Raw genomic sequence first — 27,354 nt, 5'->3', positions numbered from 1 at the left:
AGAGGAACATTCCACCTCTGTATATTCAGAATATGAAGAGGAACATTCCACCTCTGTATATTCAGAGTATTGGAGGTGGCATATTCCACTAGTATGCGGAATACTCGTGGAATATAAAGCCATGCAAACAGCATATTCAGAATATGAAGCGTAACCCACAACAGACACGAACAATAACAAATACAGCAGTAAACATGACGCCACGTGCGAGAAAACACAGCTACTTTTGGTCTGATGAGCAGACATCACTTTTATTAAAGATTTTAAAGTCGTAAAACTGCTTGATGGCAAGAAACAGAGATGTGCAAAAGTGTTTAAAAGGATCAGCACTGCACTGTGCTTTAACATGAGCACGTCCTGCCATGTAAGGGGAGACGATGGAACAAACCTTGAGTTAACATTTAAACTAGAAGAAACAAGCACATAGTGTACATGTTCCTCTTTGCAAGCTTTTCCCACAGCTGTGCTTTTGCTGTAGGTGTGTTTATTCACACAACTTTTTACTCGTATTACAAAATTGACGATTAGTGTGTCAAAAACTAGAGGTTGTATTCAATGTTTTATTAAGTGTAGCGCTGTATATAACTAGTAAGTAGCAAAATTACAAAACAAAAAGGAAACATGTGTTTATTATGTAAGGGGTGCAGTATCTCACAGGGTGCACTGTCACACCGGCGAGGTGCGGACATCGGGTTACCCTGACCAGCTGACTGACGAGGCTGAAGGAGAATAATTCATCACATTATAATATATTAGCCATCACAGACATATTATCTATTTATTCATTTATTTATTTTTCACAATTTCTAAAGTGCCACTCACCAGTAGGTATTGGGGAGCTGTATAGGTACACTATAGAATGCTCTTACAATTTGAGTACAAAAGAATACAGAAAACAAATATACAACTACATTTCAAAACAGCAAACCTTTATTTATATACAATTACAGCTCTCTAACAGAAATTCAATCAAAAGCTCTTCGAAAAAGCAACTATGCATGTGGTGACAATTATTTTGAGCATCAAAAGAAACATATCACTTATATTTGAGCATCAAAAGAAACTCATCTTATATTTGGATAAAATTCACTAGATGTGATCGAAAAATGACAAACTGTGTTTCAGAGCAGGTGCATTGACTTTTTATTGTGCTGATTAACAGTTGACATCACGAAGATGCTGCAGAATGATCTGTCGATCTTGGTCAGGTGTTGTGACTCTTGGTCTCCCAGTTCGTGGCCTGTCATTGACAGAGTGTGTCTGGTTATACCGTCTCGCCAGGTTTGAAATTGCAGGCTGTGAGCACCCAAGACGGCAAGCCACAGCACGCTGCCCTAGTCCAGCCTCCAACATGCTGATTACACAAAGGCACTGCTCTCTTGACAGACGTGGCATACTGGTGTTTTTCTGTGATTTTCTTTATTGCTTTTATTCAAGCTTGCAATTCAACAGCTGAAATCACTCCATATCCAGTGTCCAGTCAACTGTCTCACCAATTAGGTGATTAAGTGCATATGCTTCAGTCATAGTCACTCAAGCGTGTCATGGTCAAGGATGAATGATCGAGTGATTAAAAAGAAACCAAAAACATTAGTCAATGTCCATCATTTATATACCTTATTTTTTTTGGAAATAAATGTCTTCTAATAGTGATAAGTTTCTTTTGAGATATATATATACACACACAGAGTATTTGCTTTATTTATTTATTTATTTATTTATTTATTTATTTATTTACTATGGTTATTCTACTGTATGTTTGTTTACTGTAGTCTCTGATGTTGATGTGCTTGGCTAAACGGGCAACTCGTCTTCAATCTGTGTCCTTGTTGTATTAATAAAGACATAAGCGTGCATGTCTACGTGAACACATTGCACTGAATTAAGACCCACAAGCATCTACACAATCTCAAAATATCAGATTCCATATCTGAAAAAACAAAAACAGAAATATAGGTCCACACCTCCTGCTCTTTACAACAAACAACAAGCTATTCCACTCCAGTCAGCACTCTTGGTTTGCAGTGGGAAGCAAGGTGCGCATGCGTTAATGGCATACAAGGAATATTCCGTTTACCATGGAAACACAGAATATGAAAGGAATAAGAGAATTCCACCTGCATGTGTACAGAGCATTCGGCATATTCAAGTATTCCAAATACTTCATAGTCTGAATACTTGTGCTCCGTAAACGTACTGAATCAGTCTATCTGTCATATCAGTCTGATATATCTGCCTGTTTGACAGTAGGCAAGTTTCAATTTGAGACTTTAGTGCATAGTTTTACACTGAATTTGCCAGGTGAATTCATTGACGTTGCTTGCAAACAGTGATTGTGTGTGCTGGGAATGAGTGGAGATTGTGTGCTGGGAATGAGTGGAGATTAGAAGCAAAGCAGAATGTTTAATCACACAACGACTTTCTGATCTGGATTGTGGTTTTTTTCCTGTTTTTCACGTCAGAATACCTTCAAAAGGTACAGTGGTGACTCCAGGATTCTGATACTATTACTGAAGACGCCCAGCGTGCAGGTATCGCAAAGTCCAGAAACAAAACAAAACGTTAAAGTAAATGAGTTCTGCACTGTATAAAACTGAGCTGATTTTGCCAGTGCTTGCTAGTCTGTTAACCAGTTAAAATTATTTATTTTTCTTGTTAAAGTTTTCACACGTGGCAATATTTCCTACAATTACTACATGATACTGTGATCGTTCCACTGTGTTATGCTGTGAACCATAGCTAAGTTTTAAAACAGAGAGCTATCAAATGCTTATCATAAAAGCTTACAGGTACCGTAAAATGAAGGGCCATATAAGAAGGATCAATACTGTAACTGATTAGATGGGTCTTTGTTGTTGTCCAGGCTGCTGCGGTGACGTTGTAGAGCATGTACCCGGGTTCTGTGGTTCATGGAAACGTGGTACTAGATTCTAGGGATCAATGGGGGGGGGGGGGGGGGGGTCTGCTTATACATTTGTTCATATGCTTCACACTTACATGCATCTTGAGAACACAAGTTATTCCACATATTGTATCACTGTAACATGCATTACTATGACACCCCACTTAAATACCACATCCAGTCACTGCACTATTCTGTACACACTGTTGATATCAGTCACAGTCATCAATCTTTTGGTCATACAGTTGGCTCTGATTTGAATTGACTGACCCCTGTTTTTGTTTGTCTATTAAGGAGGATCGCACCACTTTGACCATGGCCACCCCAGCCAGCGCTCAGAACCCCAGTAAAACGTGGGAGCTCAGTCTGTACGAGCTCCACAGGACGCCTCAGGTTTGTATTACCGCTGACAAGCCCACTGCACAGGTGTGTACCAGGGTAAGGAACAAGCTGCTCAGCTGGGCCAGACTGCAGCTGTGGGTTTACATCAACGATGCACGTGGGGCTGGCCACTGTTTCTCAGAACAAGCCGATTACCCCACCAATGCACTTTGCAACCAGGGTTATTCACAAACTGTATTGCAGGGATGGAAATAAGACTCCCATTGCATAGCAGATTAATCCATTCCTGGTTTTACTATGTTTTATAACTCCTCTGAGCTTGTTGCTTATTAGGGCTGCTACGATTAAATAAAAAATCTATTTTTTTTTATCGATTCCATTCCTCTTACATTCATCGAGATAAATACTGGATAATCGATTCAATAATTACATTTTTGTAACGTATATTTCATAACATTATTCAACGACACTGCACCGAACGCCCTGTATTTCTGCCAAAGACAAGCAGTGGGCGTGTTCTTTTTTTCCTGCTCAAGTGTTAAGTATCATCTGATTTGCTGGTCCCATCCTGACTACCAGCGAATCAGTTTTGAGAATGCTTTGTAAGTACCCGCCCGATGTAAACAAAAAGCGCAGCAGCGCCACCTTGGATGCAGAGCAGGTGGACAGTCGATGAAATACAATCAGTGCTGCCCACAGCTGAGAAAAAAATGAATGCCGGTATTCCTGCCACGCCCAGCGATATATTACAGGTAATTACCCCTCGCCTTCCATTATTGTGCACAAGCTTTTACTGAGCAGCAATGAATTTTAAATAATCACATCTCTGGGTGAGGGGGGGCATGGAGTACAATTATCGATATTTTATTGAACAATTATATTTTGTGTGCCCAATTAATCGATTGCTATTCAGAGGCTTATCTGACAGCCCTACTTACATATGCAATGTGTCTAATCAAACAGCCATTAAAACCTGGAATGGTTAAGCTGCTATGCAATAGGAGTCTTATTTCCATCCCGTAGTGGCTTATCTGTGACTCTGTTGGTACAGGGGTGAAATATCCCACTTATCTTAACCGTTGTATTCTTCTTTTTGTTTCGATTCACTTTGTATTTCTCTTCAGTCTTTACATCCTGCAGACCTTTTACAAAGTTTACAGCAACCTGTGTCCTCAATAGCAGTGGGGAGGCAGAACAAAGCACAGTAGAATCTTGTTATTGCATTTGGACTGATAACATTGTTCATATTATTATTATTATTATTATTATTATTATTACTATTATTACTATTATTATTATTATTATTATTATTATTATTATTATTATTATTATTATTATTTATTTGGCAGACGTCTTTATCAAAGGAGACTTACAGGTGTTACAGGGCAGTACTGTACAGGGTTACAATGCAAGATAAATATTTAAATACAGAATAGTTTACAGTAAATGCAAATAATGCTACTAAAATACAATATGAAATAGGATGCAACAAGCTAGGATTACAACAAGTTATATCTACAATGACATAATAGTAGTGCAATAGTGCAAGGGTAGTGCATCAGCTGAGGATCCAGTAACGTGGTGCTGAGGTCAGGCAAGTCCAGGACATATTAATAGGAGGGGTAGATCACAAAAAGGGAGACACAACCGAACCAGGTAACTACACACCAATAAGCCTGACTTCTATTATATGTAAACGGAAATTATAATAAGATCCAAAATGGAAAATTACCTATATGGTAACAGTATCCTGGGAGACAGCCAGCATGGTTTTAGGAAAGGGAGATCATGTCTAACTAACCTGCTTGATTTCTTTGAGGATGCAACATCGACAATGGATAATACATGGTTTATTTAGATTTCCAGAAAGCTTTTGGCAAAGTCCAGCATAAAAGATTAATTCTCAAACTGAATGCAGTAGGGATTCAAGGAAATGCATGTACATGGATTAGGGAGTGGTTAACATGTAGAAAACAGAAAGTACTGATTAGAGGAGAAACCTCAAAATGAAGCGAGGTAACCAGTGGTGTACCACAGGGATCAGTATTAGGTCCTCTGCTATTCCTAATTTACATGAATAACTTAGATTCTGGTATAGTAAGCAAACTTGTTAAATTTGCAGACAACACAAAAATAGGAGGAGTGGCAAACACTGATGCAGCAGCAATGGTCATTCAAAATGATCTAGACAGCATTCAGAACTGGGCAGACACATGGCAAATGACATTTAATAGAGAAATGTGTAGATACTGCATACAGGCAATAAAAATGTGCATTATAAATATCATATGGGAGATACTGAAATTGAAGAAGGAATCTATGAAAGACCTAGGAGTTTATGTTGACTCAGAAATGTCTTCATCTAGACAATGTGGGGAAGCTATAAAAAAGGCCAACAAGATGCTCGGATATATTGTGAAATGTTGACTCTAAAATGTCATTTTTTTTCTTTCTTTTATTGAATAGTATTATATTATAATGCTACATAAATATATATATATATATATATATATATATATATATATATATATATATATATATATATATACAGTATACACACACACACACACACACACACATATACATGGATGAAGGCTGTATTTGCATCCTGAGCCATTCGAAAAAAAGGCATAATAGCACAGTAGTGACATCAAAATGTCATAATTCCTCTAGAGGAAAATATACTTGAACTTTGACCAATTCAACTCCTCAAGACCACTTTCAATTCAAACACAAAATGTCTTGTTTTCAATCACTCGACAACACCCACAGTAGAGAAATGTTCATTAATGAGCAACAAAATGAGAATTAAAAAAAATGGATGTAAAGCTGGTACATTCGTATCGCAGAGAAATTAGAGAGCAATGGGAAATTAAAGACATTCCTGTCAATGACTTTCAAAAATTCAGTCACTCGACAACACCCATAATTCATGTTTTTAGGCACTTTTAACAAATCTGTCGCTGTGAAGATTTACAATCATCCTCCACCAATGGGAGCGCCAAACAAGCGAGCGAGACAAATATTCATCAACTCTGACAGTGACTAAGGAAGAAGAAAAAAAGCATACCCCATTGAAACACCTTTTCCATAAAAATAAGTAATTTTTTGCAGTTCATTATCTACCCAGTTTAATTCACTGTTCCTGAATTATCAAAAAGAAAATTATATTTAAGATTCTTTAGACTTAATAGAAAGTTTACAAACGAGAGGAGGCCATTCGGCCCATCTTGCTCATTTGGTTGTTAGTAGCTTATTGATCCCAGAACCTCATCAAGCAGCTTCTTGAATTCATTAAATTCATTTGCAGTTTGAACCTTAACACCCGTTTATTATCTTTTTTTTATTACATATACTAATAGCCATGTATTATAAAAATACATGGGCTTCAGTGAGTTGAAGGAAAATAATTCCATCTCGGGTTTCTGTGACAGTTTATAAACTAGTCAACCTAATGGTCTCGTAGTTTATGATGTCACATAAACCCTAGATGGAATTGTTATCCTGCAACTCACTGAAACCCATCTATTATTCTCTCTCTCTATCCCTTGCCTCTACTGCTCAATAGATCTACCATATTCCTGTCTAACCTCCAAGTACATCACAGTGTTACCATTATTATTCACCTATCCCCCCTTGCAACAGTCTGCCCCTAGTGGATGTAAGAAACACTGCCTTTGTTCTGAGCGGTATGTCTCACTGATGTATTTAGGGGGGGATGATACAGAAAGTGAGGAGACAGAAGAATGCATTGGTTAAGAAAACTGTGATCTTCAAACCCAAGCTCACAGTAGCAGCACACTGAGGAATGCCCTGGCACTAGTGTTAAAATAAGTTAAAAGCTAAATTGATGAACTTCAGGGTCGTGGGATAAATTGACCTTTGCACCAGTGTTGTGGAAGTGGTCCCTATTCTCAGAGCTTGAAACGCAGGTGTCATTCTAAGAGTTAACTGAGCTATTTCTGTGTGCTGTTCCTTACCTGTTTAGGGTTAGGGTTATTTCTGTGTGCTGTTCCTTACCTGTTTAGGGTTAGGGTTATTTCTGTGTGCTGTTCCTTACCTGTTTAGGGTGTTTGCAGTCTTTCTCGCAGTCAATCAAACACTTTACTTTTTCAGTCGTCTGTGTGAAGGTGCTTTCAGCTGTTCTTCAGATCTAGCTGCCTGTCATTGGTACAAGTAATATGGGCTAGATCATCTTTAGTGTCTTTATCAAAGTAAGAGCCGGCAATATGTTAGCTGTGCACTAGATAGTGCTGTTGCTTACAAATATAAAGACACTTTGATTGATCTAGCCTACATTACATACACATGTCAACGGCAGGCAATTAGAACTGAAGAGCTGCTCCTGAACTCAGTCAGACTCATCAAAAGTGTTAAAAACACAGTGTTTGAGTAACGCAATAAGAGCCAATCTGATTGAGTGTTAAATAGGGGTGTATCGGTACACTCCTGTCAAGATACGATCAGGATCACGATGTGCCAGTTACAATACGGATCACGATGTGCAGGTTACGATATGATACGGATCACGATGTGCAGGTTACGATATGATACGGATCACGTTGTGTAGGTTACGATATGATACGGATCACGATGTGCAGGTTACGATATGATACGGATCACGATGTGCAGGTTACGATATGATACGGATCACGATGTGCAGGTTACGATATGATACGGATCACGATGTGCAGGTTACGATATGATACGGATCACGATGTGCAGGTTACGATATGATACGGATCACGATGTGCAGGTTACGATATGATACGGATCACGATGTGCAGGTTACGATATGATACGGATCACGATGTGCAGGTTACGATATGATACGGATCACGATGTGCAGGTTACGATATGATACGGATCACGATGTGTAGGTTACGATATGATACGGATCACGATGTGCAGGTTACGATATGATACGGATCACGATGTGCAGGTTACGATATGATACGGATCACGATGTGCAGGTTACGATATGATACGGATCACGATGTGTAGGTTACGATATGATACGGATCACGATGTGCAGGTTACGATATGATACGGATCACGATGTGCAGGTTACGATATGATACGGATCACGATGTGCAGGTTACGATATGATACGGATCACGATGTGCAGGTTACGATATGATACGGATCACGATGTGCAGGTTACGATATGATACGGATCACGATGTGCAGGTTACGATATGATACGGATCACGATGTGCAGGTTACGATATGATACGGATCACGATGTGCAGGTTACGATATGATACGGATCACGATGTGCAGGTTACGATATGATACGGATCACGATGTGCAGGTTACGATATGATACGGATCACGATGTGCAGGTTACGATATGATACGGATCACGATGTGCAGGTTACGATATGATACGGATCACGATGTGCAGGTTACGATATGATACGGATCACGATGTGCAGGTTACGATATGATACGGATCACGATGTGCAGGTTACGATATGATACGGATCGCGATGTGCAGGTTACGATATGATACGGATCGCGATGTGCAGGTTACGATATGATACGGATCACGATGTGCAGGTTACGATATGATACGGATCACGGTGTGCAGGTTACGATATGATACGGATCACGATGTGCAGGTTACGATATGATACGGATCACGATGTGTAGGTTACGATATGATACGGATCACGATGTGCAGGTTACGATATGATACTGATCACGTTGTGTAGGTTACGATATGATACGGATCACGATGTGCAGGTTACGATATGATACGGATCACGATGTGCAGGTTACGATATGATACGGATCACGATGTGCAGGTTACGATATGATACGGATCACGATGTGCAGGTTACGATATGATACTGATCACGATGTGCAGGTTACGATATGATATGGATCACGATGTGTACAATGTGTAGGGTCGTGGGTTCATTCCTTGGTGGGGGACACTGCTGCTGTACCCTTGAGCAAGGTACTTTACCTAGATTGCTCCAGTAAAAACCCAACTGTATAAATGGGTAACTGTATGTAAAAGTAATGTGATATCTTGTAACAATTGTAAGTCGACCTGGATAAGGGCGTCTGGATCACGATATGCAAAAAAAATATTATCGTAACCTTAATATCATGGTATAAGGCTTATAAATAATGGATAAATACCACTGTAAATTACTGTAGTTACTGTAATTCACAACAAAAAGAGAATCATACTGCCTGTGACAGAATTCTTTAAACTATTTTATATTTTACTATGACAGAAAAAAAGGCATAGTAATTTTAACATTTTTTTTAAGTCAATCAGAATTTTAAAACTTTAAAAGAACATCTTAAAGCTGCACAATATATGCTGCACACTACCACAGAGTGTATTATTCTATTAAGATAGATCCTTCTCAACGTGGCGCTTGTTAGTACAAAAAAAATAAAGTGCTGTGTTCAGTTGATGGTAAAGAGAATTAGGAAGTGATTGGTCATATTGTTTAAAACACAAACATTTGCTATTACAGATTATTATGTGAGAGCAGAGGGTAAATCAAATACGTGCAGCAACACCGTACAAAATACATTTCAATACTAAGACGTATGTTATTGGATTTATATCTACTGTTCACGTGACATTGCACAAACAAGCTTCCAATGTTGTTACTAATGAGTATTACACACACACAGAGCTTGTACAAAAAAAGATTTCTTCACTTACCTAAAAAAGTTTGAATACTATAAACAGGCTATCCCGCTGCAGTCACTTGTCTCTGCTAATTGAGACATTGAAACTTGTATTCTGTGTTGTTGACAGTTTCCTTTAAAACCATTATAATACAGTATAATCAGTTCACAAAAATATCTTCCTCAGACACTGCTAAGGCTGCAAGTATCATCGCTGGGTTTAGAAGCATGTTTGCAGTAGAAAAATGCAATGGCAAAACAGCTATGATTGACAGACTGGTAGACTGGAATGGATGGAATGCTCCAGTGTGAGGCTGGGTGAGGAAGCGGAGCAGGACTGACACTTGTTTTGTACGTTGAATAAACAGGTGTTCATATGAAAATGACCTTTTCCTTCATGTTGTTCATAGGAACATGAGCATAGCATTAACCGTTGGATACCGTAATTACGATATATGCAGCATAGCATAACAGGAACGGTATCAATCCCCTAATGTCTCACCATACATGGGATGGCCCTGATGGGCTACTTGTGCGATGCATTAAATGATCATTTACTGACGGACCATTTTGTTAAGTATTACTCAACAATGCAACACACTTATCCTTCATTCAAGAACCATTTGGTTCAACAATGAGCTGTGATGTTGTTGTTGTGGTCTTTTTACGATACCTACGATACGCTATATCATGTAAAGAAAGTATCATGATTCATCAATACATAATGAATTGTTAAACCCATACAATAAAAAAGGCAACTGTTAAATCTACTAAATTGAAGCTCCTTACTCTTAAAATATTTTTTGGAATGCTGCCTGTTTCAATTTGCTGTCCCAGACGTGCTGTGGAGTGGAGTGGAGTGGAGTGGAGTGGAGAGGAGTGGAGAAGAGCAGAGCAGAGCTAGACTGGCCAATGCTCATCTTCTTATCATCAAAACTGTTCATGGATAGAAATAAGACTTGCGTTGCATAGCAGATTGATCCATTCCTGGTTTTACTGTGAGCAAAGACACACCTGAGCTTGATACCTAGACACTGAGGCTTATCTGGCTCGTAGTAAAACCTGGCATGGGTGAAACTGCTGCAAGAGTCTTATTGCCATCCCTGCACTTTGCTTTCTTAGACTTCCTTGTGCCGTCTGTCTGTGTTGTCTCTGTCACTCTCTTTGCACTTGTACTTCCTGGGTCATTTTTCCTCAGCAGTGTGTTCTGGGTCAAAGCGTGTTAGTGGTTGAAAGCATGTCTGTCAGTAGGGGAAGTGGCTGATTGGTTATTGACATGAAAGAAGCCAGTGAAGGGTGGGTTCAATTTCACTGTCCACGTGAAATGAGCGAGGAAGTACAAGACTCTCAAAAAGCATGGCTTCCTCGGGAAGTACAAGACACTCAAAAAGCATGGCTTCCTCGGGAAGTACAAGACACTCAAAAAGCATGGCTTCCTCGGGAAGTACAAGACACTCAAAAAGCATGGCTTCCTCAGGTGGCACCAGATACCATGTTTTAAAATGAAAATACATGTTTGCTATAACAGGCGCTTCTGTCAAAGTATACATATGAGACAGCATTTAAAAAACAAATAGAAACAATACATAGAAATACATCATAAAATAGTCTAGTTTTGTGTACTTACATTTCTTTAGGTCTTATTTACTTCATCTGGTCATATATGGACACGTGCAGACTGGATCGTTGGTTTGAAGCTGGTGCTGATTTTAACATGCGTTTTGATTGTCAGAATTCCATTCATAATGTCTGGAGACAATTGATTTCTGGCGTCTGTTTTTACAAGGTTCATCTGCAAAAAAAACTTGTTAATAATTCTGCAGTACTGGGTGGCAAAGTCAACATATTAATGGCAACCTTGGCTAGTGTAGGAAACGTAAGGTATATACAAGAGCGCAGTTTTGTGCCAGTTTTAATCAGTCAGTCAGTCACTTGTTATTGCATAAATTCCATCTAGGCTATCCAGCATATTTCCAATAACAAAAAAGTATTGCAGGTTGGACGATTTCTCCCGAGCTCGCTATGCTTTGTTTACTTACATGGATGAAGAATGCATATAATAATTTCAGCACAGTGTTGTTAATTGGCATTCTTCTTTTGATACTTTTCACAGTCATCACATAAGGTGTAGGTATTATTATTTATTTCTTAGCAGACGTCCTTATCCAGGGCGACTTACAATTGTTACAAGATATCACATTATTTTTACATACAATTACATTATTTTTTACACATTATTTTTACATAAAATTACCCATTTATACAGTTGGGTTTTTACTGGAGCAATCTAGGTAAAGTACCTTGCTCAAGGGTACAGCAGCAGTGTCCCCCACCTGGGATTGAACCCACGGTCCTCTGGTCAAGAGTCCAGAGCCCGAACCACTACTCCACACTGCTGCCCAAGGTATATATCATTCGAGCTGATCGGGAAAGCTGCAAGCAATACAAAATACAGTATACCATATTTATTTAGATTAAAAATAATGGACATTTGTTTTAATTTATTTATGTTTTAGTGTTAAAATGTGACTTTTTTCAGACTGGCCTTAATGGACAGTTGGCAACCTTAAGCCAAATGCAGTTGAACGTGGCTTACTTCTTTCTCAATCTTCAATACAGCGAAGGCAGTTTGCTTTCCTTGCTTTGCTGTTGATCGGAGGTGTTTTTTGACACGCTTCGTTAAAGAAAATTCTCTCTCTCCAGGGTCAGGGATAATGTTTTTGGCAGTTCGGTGCTTTCAGCACAGATTTGTAAAAATATTTCTAATGCCCCCCTTTGCCGCTTGCATTCTTCTTCCTGTTTCTTGTGTTTATGCTTTGCTGCCCATGAAAGAGACATTGTTTGCTGTATTCAAGCAAAATCACACTGACTGACCTGGAATGTAGTTGTGTCGCTGCGCGAAAGTGAGCAAGACACAAGTATTGGGTCAGCCAGTTTGATTTGAGTGCGATACACGGCCTCAGCTGAAATGTCAGTGAGTGAAGTTCTTCCAGTTTGCACGCAATTCCATATCTGTTTAAAAAAAAAAAAAAAAAACCTTTTTGTTTTGGCCCCCCCCATGACTTTGGCCCCCCCCATGACTTTGCCCCCCCCCCCCATGACTTTGGGCCTCGGCAGTGTCTGGTTTGCCTATGCGTTAATCCAGCCCTGCTTCTAGTTGAAATGTTTGACACTGAATTGGTTTCTTTTATATTTCTACTCTGTGTGAAGTTCCTTAGGGGTTGACTTGTTCAGCCTATATACCCTGTCAGGATAAGCCACTGCTGGAATTCAGCTTCATTTGTATTTTTTTTTAGCTGGGCTCTTTGTAGATACTAGCCTACATTCTGATGTGTTAGAGTGGTGTTTTCTTACCTTCATGCTGCCAGGGCCTCCCTTTCTGCACAGTTTGTAATAAGCTGTGCTGCAGGTGTCTGTGTTGCTTTCATTTCTTGTGTGATTTTATAATCAGTGGATCTGATTTTTGAATTTTAAAAACAGTTGTATGATGTCAATGAACATTTTTGTGATGGTATTTCATTTTCTTATTGTAAAAGTTAATTTTCATTTTCAAAAAAAGTTATGATTGAGAGATAGACAGAAAATATTGAAATGGATTAAAAGAAAGATTGAGAGCTTGAAAGAAAGATAAAAAGAAACATTGAATGAATTAAGTAATGAATGAATAAGTAGCATCCCCCCCGCCCCTCACTGTGCTGTGCTGTGTGTCCTGCAGGAGGCGGTCATGGACGGCACTGAGATCGCGGTGTCCCCACGCAGCCTGCACAGCGAGCTCATGTGCCCCATCTGCCTGGACATGCTGAAGAACACCATGACCACCAAGGAGTGTCTGCACCGCTTCTGCTCCGACTGCATCGTCACCGCACTGCGCAGCGGGTAAGAAACTCAATGCAACCCCACACAGTGCAAGGCAATGCAGAGAAACACAACACGATGAAAATCAATACAATGGAACGCAATGCAATGCAATACTGCACAGTGCAACACAGCACAACACAACACAATGCAATGCAATACAGCACAATGCAATGCAGAGGAACACACCACAACACAATGCAATGCAATACAGAGGAACACACCACAACACAATGCAATGCAGAGGAACACACCACAACACAATGCAATACAGAGGAACACACCACAACACAATGCAATGCAATACATAGGAACACACCACAACACAATGCAATGCAATACAGAGGAACACACCACAACACAATGCAATACAGAGGAACACACCACAACACAATGCAATACAGAGGAACACACCACAACACAATGCAATACAGAGGAACACACCACAACACAATGCAATACAGAGGAACACACCACAACACAATGCAATACAGAAGAACACACCACAACACAATGCAATACAGAGGAACACACCACAACACAATGCAATACAGAGGAACACACCACAACACAATGCAATACAGAGGAACACACCACAACACAATGCAATACAGAGGAACACACCACAACACAATGCAATACAGAGGAACACACCACAACACAATGCAATACAGAGGAACACACCACAACACAATGCAATACAGAGGAACACACCACAACACAATGCAATACAGAGGAACACACCACAACACAATGCAATACAGAGGAACAGACCACAACACAATGCAATACAGAGGAACACACCACAACACAATGCAATACAGAGGAACACACCACAACACAATGCAATACAGAGGAACACAACACAACACAATGCAATACAGAGGAACACACCACAACACAATGCAATACAGAGGAACACACCACAACACAATGCAATACAGAGGAACACACCACAACACAATGCAATACAAAGGAACACACCACAACACAATGCAATACAGAGGAACACACCACAACACAATGCAATACAGAGGAACACACCACAACACAATGCAATACAAAGGAACACACCACAACACAATGCAATACAGAGGAACACACCACAACACAATGCAATACAGAGGAACACACCACAACACAATGCAATACAGAGGAACAGACCACAACACAATGCAATACAGAGGAACAGACCACAACACAATGCAATACAGAGGAACACACCACAACACAATGCAATACAGAGGAACACACCACAACACAATGCAATACAGAGGAACACACCACAACACAATGCAATACAGAGGAACACACCACAACACAATGCAATACAGAGGAACACAACACAATGCAATACAGAGGAACACACCACAACACAATGCAATACAGAGGAACACACCACAACACAATGCAATACAGAGGAACACACCACAACACAATGCAATACAAAGGAACACACCACAACACAATGCAATACAGAGGAACACACCACAACACAATGCAATACAGAGGAACACACCACAACACAATGCAATACAGAGGAACACACCACAACACAATGCAATACAGAGGAACACACCACAACACAATGCAATACAAAGGAACACACTACAACACAATGCAATACAGAGGAACACACCACAACACAATGCAATACAGAGGAACACACCACAACACAATGCAATACAGAGGAACACACCACAACACAATGCAATACAAAGGAACACACTACAACACAATGCAATACAGAGGAACACACCACAACACAATGCAATACAGAGGAACACACCACAACACAATGCAATACAGAGGAACACACCACAACACAATGCAATGCAATACATAGGAACACACCACAACACAATGCAATACAGAGGAACACACCACAACACAATGCAATACAGAGGAACACACCACAACACAATGCAATACAGAGGAACACACCACAACACAATGCAATACAAAGGAACACACTACAACACAATGCAATACAGAGGAACACACCACAACACAATGCAATACAATACAGAGGAACACACCGCAATGCAGAAAAGCCCAATGCAGGGCAGCCTCAGTGTCCACTCTCCCTGTCTATTTAACATATAACTATTAGGGTTGTAATGATTCGTTGGGTATCTGAATCGTGATACTTCCTTAAATGATGTATTGTAATACAGGTATGTATCATTTGTATATAATTTATTATAATTATTTATTTATTTGGCGGACACCTTTATCCAAGATGACTTGCAGGTGTTGCAATGAGCAGTACAGGGTTACAATGCAAACTTAATATATAATATAGTATAGTTTAATGTAAGTGCAAATAATATTACTAAAATACAATCTGAACAAGGATGCAGCAAGTTAAGATTACAACAAGTTATATCAACAATGATAAAATAGTGAAAGTGCATTAGCTGAGGATCCAGTAATGCGTAGATCAGGGAAGTCCAATGCATAGTAGCAGGGGTAGATTACGAGATCTACAAGCGCAGGCTAAACAGGGGGCTCTTGAGGAGGTGGCGGAAGGCAGAGAGAGACGGAGCCGTCCTGAAGTTCTCCTGTAGCTGGTTCCAACACAGAGGGGCTAGGGAAGAGAAGGAGAGGCACGGAAGGAGGGAGAGTGGAGGGAAGGCATGACCAGTCCGTCAGTAGAGGACCTCCACATGGATTGTGATTCATATCGTATCAGGACCTGCATAACGCAATGCATATCATAACTACAGCAGTAGTGTTAAAGTTATTGAACTACTAAGGACTAGCGTTTTGATTAAAAGACATTGAGAAAGACCTTTAGTCCAAGCATTTTAGTAGTGGTGCAATTGGCACACTAATTTCGTATTTGATTACTATATAGGCAATTATCAACGATAACATACATGCCAACAGTCCCTATATGGTTGGGACAGTCCCGATTTCCTAGCAATTGTCCCGCGTCCCGATGCATTGGAAGAAAGTCCCGATATTTACCCATAGAAAAAAAATCATTTATTCTGCACAGTGGAGTTAGTGAAAAACACACGCTGTGCTCTTCGTGCAGCTGACACATCTGCTGATCACTAACTTAAACAAAGGTAAGAACGCTTCATTGTGTCTGTTTACTGTCATGATGGTCGTGTCGTGTTGAGTTGGGGGGATACGTCTGTTATATGATAATGAGTGTTTTTTGCGCATGACTTCTCCCATGTGTATGATAACTAAAAACACTGTTGTGCATTAAGCAAAAAGACACAACTTACATTCAAATTAGAACACTTCTGATTTAAAAAAAAGAAATACAAAGGACTTGAGTTTTAACAACTGAAAATAATATGTTCCTTTAACATTGTAATAATAATAAAAAATACTATGTTTTAACAGAAGTCATTTCTATCTGAACTATGGTTGTTCATTATTGTACTAACATTTTATGTCCAAAAGCACAACATTAAACTAATCTCACAAATCCTGACTAATTTAACTATCGTACTAAATTCAGCTTCTTTTTATATAATATTGCCGTGTAATCCAAACACAACATGCTTTAAACAAAAGAAGGTAATCGGTAGATGTAATAGATTTAAAACAAAACGCGAATGTAGAGACCTAAAGTGTGTATCCTAGCAACACGCTAATCTACCGTACTAGCACTCGAACGCACTCAAGGTTTTAATGTAAACCGGCAACAGGAGACTTCTGTGCATCGATTCACCAATATGTAATCGAAGCTCGGGAAATTTAAGGACAGATGATCAATCAATGCATCGATTCATTGTTGCACCCCTAGTTTCTAGTAACACTAAATTTGCCACTTAAGAGTGTTTTGAAGACATTTTATTAAAGACTATTGAAAACGTCCTGTGTAAGTACCCTTTGATTATTCAGTATATCAATGGTGCTTCCCAGCCTCCCCGGAGTGTCAGCACCTGCCTGCTGTGGAGGAGCGCTCAGTCAGTATAGCTTTTACTGAAGTGCAGCACAGGATCCCACTGTAAAACAGCAAGCTATACTGAATGCACTGCATCCATGTGACTGTAATTGCTTATCCTGTATAATTAAGGATAAATACAGTAAAATAGACCTGTGTATGGTGACGCCTGTCAGTTTGTTTCATTTCTGACCACGTAGTAACAAGGAGTGTCCAACGTGTCGTAAAAAGCTTGTCTCGAAACGCTCCCTACGCCCTGACCCGAACTTCGACGCCCTCATCTCCAAGATCTACCCGAGCCGGGACGAGTACGAGGCGCACCAGGATAGAGTGCTGGCCAGGCTGAGCCGGCTGCACAACCAGCAGGCCCTGAGCTCCAGCATCGAGGAGGGGCTCAAGATGCAGGCCATGCACAGGTACAGTACAATACAGTGCAACATACAGCACTGCACTCCGTATCTGAACTGGGCTGCAGCATAGAGGACAGGATTTTACATTAGTAAATATCTGTTTTTCCTGACTGAGCCTTGTAAAGTCAGTGTCCTAAGCTGTGTGAAGGCAGTGTTTTTTCATGTGCATGCTGTGTGAAGGCAGTGTTTTTTCATGTGCATGCTGTGTGAAGGCAGTGTTTTTTCATGTGCAGGCTGTGTGAAGGCAGTGTTTTTTCATGTGCAGGCTGTGTGAAGGCAGTGTTTTTTCATGTGCAGGCTGTGTGAAGGCAGTGTTTTCATGTGCAGGCTGTGTGAAGGCAGTGTTTTTTCATGTGCATGCTGTGTGAAGGCAGTGTTTTGTAAGCTTTATAACTGCAGTGCTGACCAAGCTACCTCGTGTTTCAGAGCACAGCGCGTGCGGAAGCATCAGCAGGAGTCTGACAACACCACGTTCAGCGGCGCGGAGGACAACTGTGACAGCCGCTCCCATCTGAGCCACGGCTCCACCCACAGCGCCGCCCAGGAGGCGGGGCCCAGTCGCAAGCGCTCCAAGGCCTCTGACGAGTCCTGCCCTGACCTCGACCAGTCACACGAGGGGGGCGTGACCAGCCCCCACGAATCATCCAGCTCTGAGATTGAACTGGTCTTCAGGCCACACCCCCTACTGGTGGACAAGGATCAGTACTCGCAGACCAGGTGAGGGGGCGGTGAACGAGACTGGAGATCAGTCGGGGTGGAATCGGAGAACCGATCAGCGAGACACAGCGGTCAGCTAATCGGATCTCAATCGAGGGGGTATAATGCAGGGATGGAAATAAGACTTCCATTGCAGATCCATTCCTGGTTTTACTATCAGTTTAACCCTTCCGCTACAGCGTCGCTAGAAATCGTTCATATATTTACGAAGATGTAATGTTGACCTTAGACGCCCATTTTAACCCTTTGCAGTCCATTTATTAACTGCGCGTCAGGCATGCCAGGTCTAATTAATTTTCACACGCGCTGTTTAAAAGTATTTTTTTTCACAGTCAAACGGGTTTAAATGGCCCTGCATATCAACAAAGCACTCACTAGGCATCTCCAGCCCCGCCCCACCCTTTCGTTTGCTATAGCGTTCACCTATGTAATAAATAAATAATAATAATAATAATAATAGTCGTACATACCGATCGATCATCTCCTGATCACTCGTTTTATCACCAAACTCCTCAATAATGCGATCCAAGTCATTATTTTATTACTATAACATCTGAAAAAAGCTCTGCAAACGGCCATGATAGTCTCTGTGCGCTGACGCACTCAGCCAGCTTGTTTACTATGAACGCCCCGTTATCTGATACCTGATACCATGTATGACTATTCATGAGATACGCCTTTTTTTTTTTTTTTTTTTTTCCGGCTTGTCTCAGCTCCTGTCGCTCCCACTCGGCAATTGAATGGTTTTCTCGGCTTTTTCCGGAGAAAAAACGACTAAACACCCGTTTATTGCGTTGCTATAATGAAAGGACCTGTGAGGAATAATTGCAATGTCGGACCCAGTCCGACAATGGACCGCAAAGGGTTAAGTCTTTTTAAACAACCATTGGTTGCTTACCAAATGACTGACCTCTCCAAAGGCAGCAACAACCAATCAGGGATGGTTTTTATATACTTTCAAAAGTAAAGTTAGATAGACAGAAAGCTCGACAAATTGTTATTATTATTTTTTTCGGGAGATTCAACGATCACAAGTACAAGCTTATCAGAAACCATCCACAATGTTTATAAACCCAAAAATAAATGAACAAAATATCAACTGTAATGAAATATTTATAGGCTAAACATCGTGGATGACTCTCCAATCAAAATGCATTTCATTAAAGCCTCAGGCCAATAGAGATACATTTTATTATGAGCTGCAGCATTTCAGTATCGTAGGTTTTGGTTTTGATTGCTGTATATATCATGATTTTAAAGCGCAGCATTACCGGAGAGCAGACTACATTGCTTTACATAACCAGGAATTACAGAAGATATTGATGAGTGGACAGATCTATCTGATGGTGAACTTCTTCACATTACACACCCGTCAAACAATGTGGTATAAAATGAAAACCAGACATGATATTTATACAATTCTTTCTGATCCGACTTCCTGAGGGTTGTGGCTACCACTGATACTTTACAGTTTTTAGGTTGGAGATCACTACATATGGAGACATTTCTAAAGAGAAATGAATTTTCGATGTAGGGTATATTTCATCAACGTTATTCTCTTAATTTCAGATTCTCAGCTGTTAGAAAGGTATAATACCAGGGGCGTAACTTTGGTTTCAAAGGTAGGGGGGGCAGTTTCTGTAGCTGGGGCATTGTCACAAAGACGGCCGGAGTGGGTGGCGTCAGACCAGAAGCAGGAAATAAAGACAGAGATGTGTGGTTTGGTGAAGCTGAGCGAATGCTTTCGCTCAGCATTTAATAAACAGAACGGAAAATAAAAGGTTTGAAACAACAAAACACAGCACACGGCACTTGAGGCCAAAATAAATAGACGAACAAAACGGACTAGACACTTAACAAACGGTGCACGGACAGACAAACACACACGGTGAGTTTAAACACTTATTTACGTTACGTTATTTTACTTTCTTTCTCCTCCTCTCTCCCGTTCTTCACTCACCGAACACACAACCCCGACTGAATGAAATGTGCGTCTATATATACTGTTGTGCTGGGATTCAATTACTAATTAATTATTCACTTGAATCCCAGCACGTGAATTAATTCTGTGCAACCCCGTGCTCACATATTACATTTAACCAGCACGTGAAGTGATTTGTGCCCTCCTCGTGCCTAAATACAAATCTACACTTTTTAAATACACGTGAAACACAGACCCGTTTATATCCCGTGTACCAATCTATACACCAACATTAACACACGCACGCAACATACAACACATAACACACAAATGCACACAGGGGCCCAGTGTGTCCCCACCTTTTCAACACAGAGCCCCCCCGTGTCTAATCAGATACCCCAGTGTGTCCCCACCTTTTCAACACAGAGCCCCCCGTGTCTAATCATATACCCCAGTGTGTCCCCACCTTTTCAACACAGAGACCCCCCGTGTCTAATCAGATACCCCAGTGTGTCCCCAGCTTTTCAACACAGAGCTCCCACGTGTCTAATCAGATACCCCAGTGTCCCCCCACCTTTTAATCACAGAGCCCCCCCGTGTCTAATCAAATACCCCAGTGTGTCCCCACCTTTTCAACACAGAGCCCCACGTGTCTAATCAGATACCCCAGTGTGTCCCCACCTTTTCAACACAGAGCCCCACGTGTCTGATCAGATACCCCAGTGTGTCCCCACCTTTTCAACACAGACCCCCCGTGTCTAATCAGATACCCCAGTGTGTCCCCACCTTTTCAACACAGACCCCCCCGTGTCTAATCAGATACCCCAGTGTGTCCCCACCTTTTCAACACAGAGCTCCCCGTGTCTGAGCAGTGCATCACTTAGTGTGTAGTTGTTTTTTAAAGCTAGTCAGTTAATAGATGAGTCGGTACAATCAGATAAAACAATCATCTGATCAGACCTCTGATGTATTTATTGTTTTATTTGCAGTCAGTGGGTATGTTTATGTTCCTGTTAAATCTGTTAAGGATTTAAAGGGTTAAAAACATATTTGGAGCGCACCTCATGCATTGATTATTGTTTTAAAAATGTGTTTTTTACAATTAATAAAAACGTTAATCTCGTTTATTTTATTTCTAGTACTGCGATGCATTTTAACGCACTATAACTAAATGAATACTTTGTGTAAAAATCAATATAAATGAATACAAAAGTAAAATAGAAAGAAGTAGAATATAAATAGTTATTAAAATGTGCGTGTCAGTTTAAACGGTAAGCGTCGGTTTAGCCAGCAGGTTTAAACATTTAATTTAGAAACCATATATTTACAGGGTTATTTATAATGACCCCTGACTGTCTGTCTGTCTCTCTGCGTTCTCCTCGCTCACTTGCAGGTATGTGAAGACCACAGCCAACGCCACAGTTGACCACCTGTCCAAGTACCTGGCCCTGCGCATTGCCCTGGAGGAGCAGCAGAGGGCGCTGGAGAGCAGTGCTGGGGGCGGGGCCGTCAGCCTGGAGGAAGTGAGCGAGAAGCAGTACACCATCTACATCACCACCTCCGGAGGCCAGTTCACTGTACGTGTACCCGCTGAGAGATATGCAGGGCGTGCATGAGGCACGCACTGAGAAACACGCACACACACACACTGAGACACACACTCGCACACTGAGACACACACACACTGAGACACACACTCACACACTGAGACACACACACACTGAGACACACACTCGCACACACATACACATACACACTGAGTCACACACTCGCACACTGAGACACACACTCGCACACACATACACACACACACACACTGAGACACACACTCGCACATACACACACACTGAGACACACCCACCCACAAACACACACACACACACATGGAGTGACACACAAACGGAGTCACACACACACACACACTGAGACAGACATACACACACACACACACACACACTGACAGACACACACACACACACACTGAGACAGACACACACACACACACACACACACACTGAGACAGACACACACTGAGTCACACACACACACACACTGAGACAGACACACACACACACACACACTGACAGACACACACACACACACACACACACTGAGACAGACACACACTGAGTCACACACACACACACACTGAGACAGACACACACACACACACACACACACTGACAGACACACACACACACACACACACACACTGAGACAGACACACACTGAGTCACACACACACACACACTGAGACAGACACAAACACACACACTGAGAAAAAAGGAAAACCACAAACAAGAAAGAAAAACTTTGGCTCTTTAATGTATGTGCTTTCTGTGTAGTCCTTTTCTTGTACATAAAATAGAAGTTTCCAGAATTTCCTGCAGACTCCCAGGGGTCCTTGAACCCCAGTCTGAGAGCCGCTGGTGGAGGACAGGGGCTCCACAACTCTGCAGTGTGGCTCTTTGGATTTAGAGGTGAACTAAAACATTTTAGGAATGTAAGGACAAAATGGTTGTCTTTTGGCTGAGGGTACAGTCAAAATGCCACAAAAGCAACATGTTTAGCAAACAGAATACAAAATACAAAATAGAGTTGAACCCTCTCCTCATCAGACCAGTATACAGGTGTGCAGTAGTTGTATCATGAGTTGAACCCTCTCCTCATCAGACCAGTATACAGGTGTGCAGTAGTTGTATCATGAGTTGAACCCTCTCCTCATCAGACCAGTATACAGGTGTGCAGTAGTTGTATCATGAGTTGAACCCTCTCCTCATCAGACCAGTATACAGGTGTGCAGTAGTTGTATCGTGAGTTGAACCCTCTCCTCATCAGACCAGTATACAGGTGTGCAGTAGTTGTATCGTGAGTTGAACCCTCTCCTCATCAGACCAGTATACAGGTGTGCAGTAGTTGTATCGTGAGTTGAACCCTCTCCTCATCAGACCAGTATACAGGTATGCAGTAGTTGTAAATGAGTTGAACCCTCTCCTCATCAGACCAGTATACAGGTGTGCAGTAGTTGTAAATGAGTTGAACCCTCTCCTCATCAGACCAGTATACAGGTGTGCAGTAGTTGTATCATGAGTTGAACCCTCTCCTCATCAGACCAGTATACAGGTGTGCAGTAGTTGTATTGTGAGTTGAACCCTCTCCTCATCAGACCAGTATACAGGTGTGCAGTAGTTGTATCGTGAGTTGAACCCTCTCCTCATCAGACCAGTATACAGGTGTGCAGTAGTTGTATCATGAGTTGAACCCTCTCCTCATCAGACCAGTATACAGGTGTGCAGTAGTTGTATCGTGAGTTGAACCCTCTCCTCATCAGACCAGTATACAGGTGTGCAGTAGTTGTATCGTGAGTTGAACCCTCTCCTCATCAGACCAGTATACAGGTGTGCAGTAGTTGTATCATGAGTTGAACCCTCTCCTCATCAGACCAGTATACAGGTGTGCAGTAGTTGTATCATGAGTTGAACCCTCTCCTCATCAGACCAGTATACAGGTGTGCAGTAGTTGTATCATGAGTTGAACCCTCTCCTCATCAGACCAGTATACAGGTGTGCAGTAGTTGTATCATGAGTTGAACCCTCTCCTCATCAGACCAGTAGACAGGTGTGCAGTAGTTGTATCATGAGTTGAACCCTCTCCTCATCAGACCAGTATACAGGTGTGCAGTAGTTGTATCATGAGTTGAACCCTCTCCTCATCAGACCAGTAGACAGGTGTGCAGTAGTTGTATCATGAGTTGAACCCTCTCCTCATCAGACCAGTAGACAGGTGTGCAGTAGTTGTATCATGAGTTGAACCCTCTCCTCATCAGACCAGTATACAGGTGTGCAGTAGTTGTATCGTGAGTTGAACCCTCTCCTCATCAGACCAGTATACAGGTGTGCAGTAGTTGTATCGTGAGTTGAACCCTCTCCTCATCAGACCAGTATACAGGTGTGCAGTAGTTGTATCGTGAGTTGAACCCTCTCCTCATCAGACCAGTAGACAGGTGTGCAGTAGTTGTATCATGAGTTGAACCCTCTCCTCATCAGACCAGTAGACAGGTGTGCAGTAGTTGTATCATGAGTTGAACCCTCTCCTCATCAGACCAGTATACAGGTGTGCAGTAGTTGTATCATGAGTTGAACCCTCTCCTCATCAGACCAGTATACAGGTGTGCAGTAGTTGTATCGTGAGTTGAACCCTCTCCTCATCAGACCAGTATACAGGTGTGCAGTAGTTGTATCATGAGTTGAACCCTCTCCTCATCAGACCAGTATACAGGTGTGCAGTAGTTGTATCATGAGTTGAACCCTCTCCTCATCAGACCAGTATACAGGTGTGCAGTAGTTGTATCGTGAGTTGAACCCTCTCCTCATCAGACCAGTATACAGGTGTGCAGTAGTTGTATCGTGAGTTGAACCCTCTCCTCATCAGACCAGTATACAGGTGTGCAGTAGTTGTATCATGAGCTGAACCCTCTCCTCATGTCTTTTGTCTTCACAGACACTGAATGGATCCCTGACGCTGGAACTTGTCAACGAAAAATACTGGAAAGTGAGCAAGCCCCTCGAACTGTACTACGCCCCCACTAAAGAGCAGAAGTGATGGGCAGAGGCGTGCACACCCCCCCTTCCCTTCCTCCCTGCTTCCCTCTCCCTCTCTTACCTTTCTCGCTCGTACGCAAGCACTCACTCACTGCCGCTCTCAAAATGAAACAAACACGCACGTGCAAAACTCGGGCAAGCACTCACTCACTGACACACTCAAAATGAAACGGAAACACAGGCATGCAAAACTCGGGCAAGCACTCACTCACTGACACACTCAAAATGAAACGGAAACACAGGCATGCAAAACTCGGGCAAGCACTCACTCACTGACACACTCAAAATGAAACGGAAACACAGGCATGCAAAACTCGGGCAAGCACTCACTCACTGACACACTCAAAATGAAACGGAAACACACACATGCAAAACTCGGGAGAAAGACTGTGTTTAAAAACCCAGCGGAAGGATCTTCAGTGGAAGAGCTGCGTTTTGGGGTTTCTGTTTTTTTTTTTTGGAAGACTGAGGACTGAAGTTTTGTATTCCTGTTATTAAGACTCTTTGACCACAACTACTGTTTGCGTGTGACTGTCTGTTTTTTTGTTAAATATATATTTAATTCTTCTTCCCTTTCTTTCACAAATTGATTTGACCTGTTTCTAGTAACATACAGGCTGTTACAGTGATGGCCGTGTTTTCATGATGTGAAGAGAATTTGAGTCTTGAGTCACTCCAGGGCTGGATATAAGAAACCCATTCCGTAGCACTTCCACTTACTGTTGGGTAACTGGACTTCTGTTCCATTACAGGTTTTAATTGAAACTAGATTTAAGGCTATGCAGGCTTTACCTTGTTAATTATTACCTTAACTTTTTATATGGAAAAATAATATTGCTATGTATCTAGGCAACATCCTTTGTAAAAAATAAAATAAAATAAAAAATACATCACATACCTGTGCCATGCAAATAGACTTTTGATGGTGGCTTTTATGTGTGTGTACGTGCAGCATCCACGGGTATTGCATGGTAAATAAGTTACTATTATGAATAATAAGACTCCCATTGCAAAGCAGTTTGAGCCAGTCCAGGTTTTACATTCATTCTGTGAACTTAATAATATTAATAAAAACTCCAATTGCAGAGCAGTTTAAACCAGGTTTTACTTGTGAGTTAAATTAACACTGTAAAGTTCATTTTCAACAACAAAAAATGTAAGTGCTTGAGATGTGTCTGCAAATGTAAACCTGGCACATTGAAATACGCAGGGTGATTCATAATTGGCACAACGTTGTGGGAGCACCATGGAAACTGGAGGGTATGTGGAGGGTGAGACGCAAAGGAACATGTCTGACAGACACTCTGTGACACTCGTTTGGCCACCAGGGACTTGTTCAATAAACATTTCGGTAGAATGAAATCAATGCAAAATAATGTTGCACGAATTATGAATCACGCTATGTACAGTGCCTATAGTAAGTATTCACCCCCCTTGGACGTTTTCAGTTTGTTGTGTTACAACCTGAAATCTTGATGCATTTAATTTTTTTTTTTTTTTTTTTTTGATTTACACAACCTACTCAACACTTGGAAGAGGCAAGAGAATTTTTATTGTGAAACAACAGTTAATGAAAAATTAAAAAAACGGAAATGTCTTGGTTAGATAAGTATTCACCCCCCTGAGTTAATACTTGGTAGAACCACCTTTGGCAGCAATTACAGCTGAGTCTTTTGAGGTAAGTCTCTATCAGGTTTGCACATCTGGATTGTGCAATATTCACCCATTCTTCTTGGCAAAATTATTCAAGCTCTGTCAAGTTGTAAGAACATAAGAATGTTTACAAACGAGAGGAGGCCATTCGGCCCATCTTGCTCGTTTGGTTGTTAGTAGCTTATTGATCCCAGAATCTCATCAAGCAGCTTCTTGAAGGATCCCAGGGTGTCAGCTTCAACAACATTACTGGGGAGTTGGTTCCAGACCCTCACAATTCTCTGTGTAAAAAAGTGCCTCCTATTTCTGTTCTGATTTTGAATGTTTGAATCAGATCGACGCGTAGTCTTCTTTGTCCAAGACTGAATAGATTCAATTATTTT

The 27,354-nt window shown here is 41.2% G+C and overlaps 1 protein-coding gene across 5 annotated transcripts in view; it reads left to right on the top strand.

The window, feature by feature from the left end:
• LOC131728612 (E3 ubiquitin-protein ligase RING2-A-like) overlaps nt 1–26,837 on the top strand; it is a 33,551-nt gene extending 6,714 nt beyond the window's left edge. The window contains exons 2-8 of one of the 5 annotated variants that reach the window (XM_059019608.1): nt 2,463–2,531; nt 3,197–3,340; nt 13,620–13,780; nt 17,870–18,085; nt 18,506–18,796; nt 22,111–22,294; nt 25,218–26,837. In XM_059019608.1, the coding sequence (XP_058875591.1) occupies nt 3,218–3,340; nt 13,620–13,780; nt 17,870–18,085; nt 18,506–18,796; nt 22,111–22,294; nt 25,218–25,319 (1,077 nt within the window). In that variant the 5' untranslated portion in view covers nt 2,463–2,531; nt 3,197–3,217 and the 3' untranslated portion in view covers nt 25,320–26,837. The remainder of the gene's footprint in view (nt 1–2,462; nt 2,532–3,196; nt 3,341–13,619; nt 13,781–17,869; nt 18,086–18,505; nt 18,797–22,110; nt 22,295–25,217) is intronic. The other 4 variants (XM_059019611.1, XM_059019610.1, XM_059019609.1 and 1 more) reach the window with 4 other exon arrangements.
• Nucleotides 26,838–27,354: the final 517 nt, after the last annotated feature.

Source organism: Acipenser ruthenus, unplaced genomic scaffold, assembly GCF_902713425.1.
Source record: "Acipenser ruthenus unplaced genomic scaffold, fAciRut3.2 maternal haplotype, whole genome shotgun sequence".
NCBI classification, from domain to species: Eukaryota; Metazoa; Chordata; class Actinopteri; order Acipenseriformes; family Acipenseridae; genus Acipenser; species Acipenser ruthenus.
Note: the sequence above shows the minus strand (reverse complement) of the source record. Positions and strands in the feature narration are given on the sequence as shown.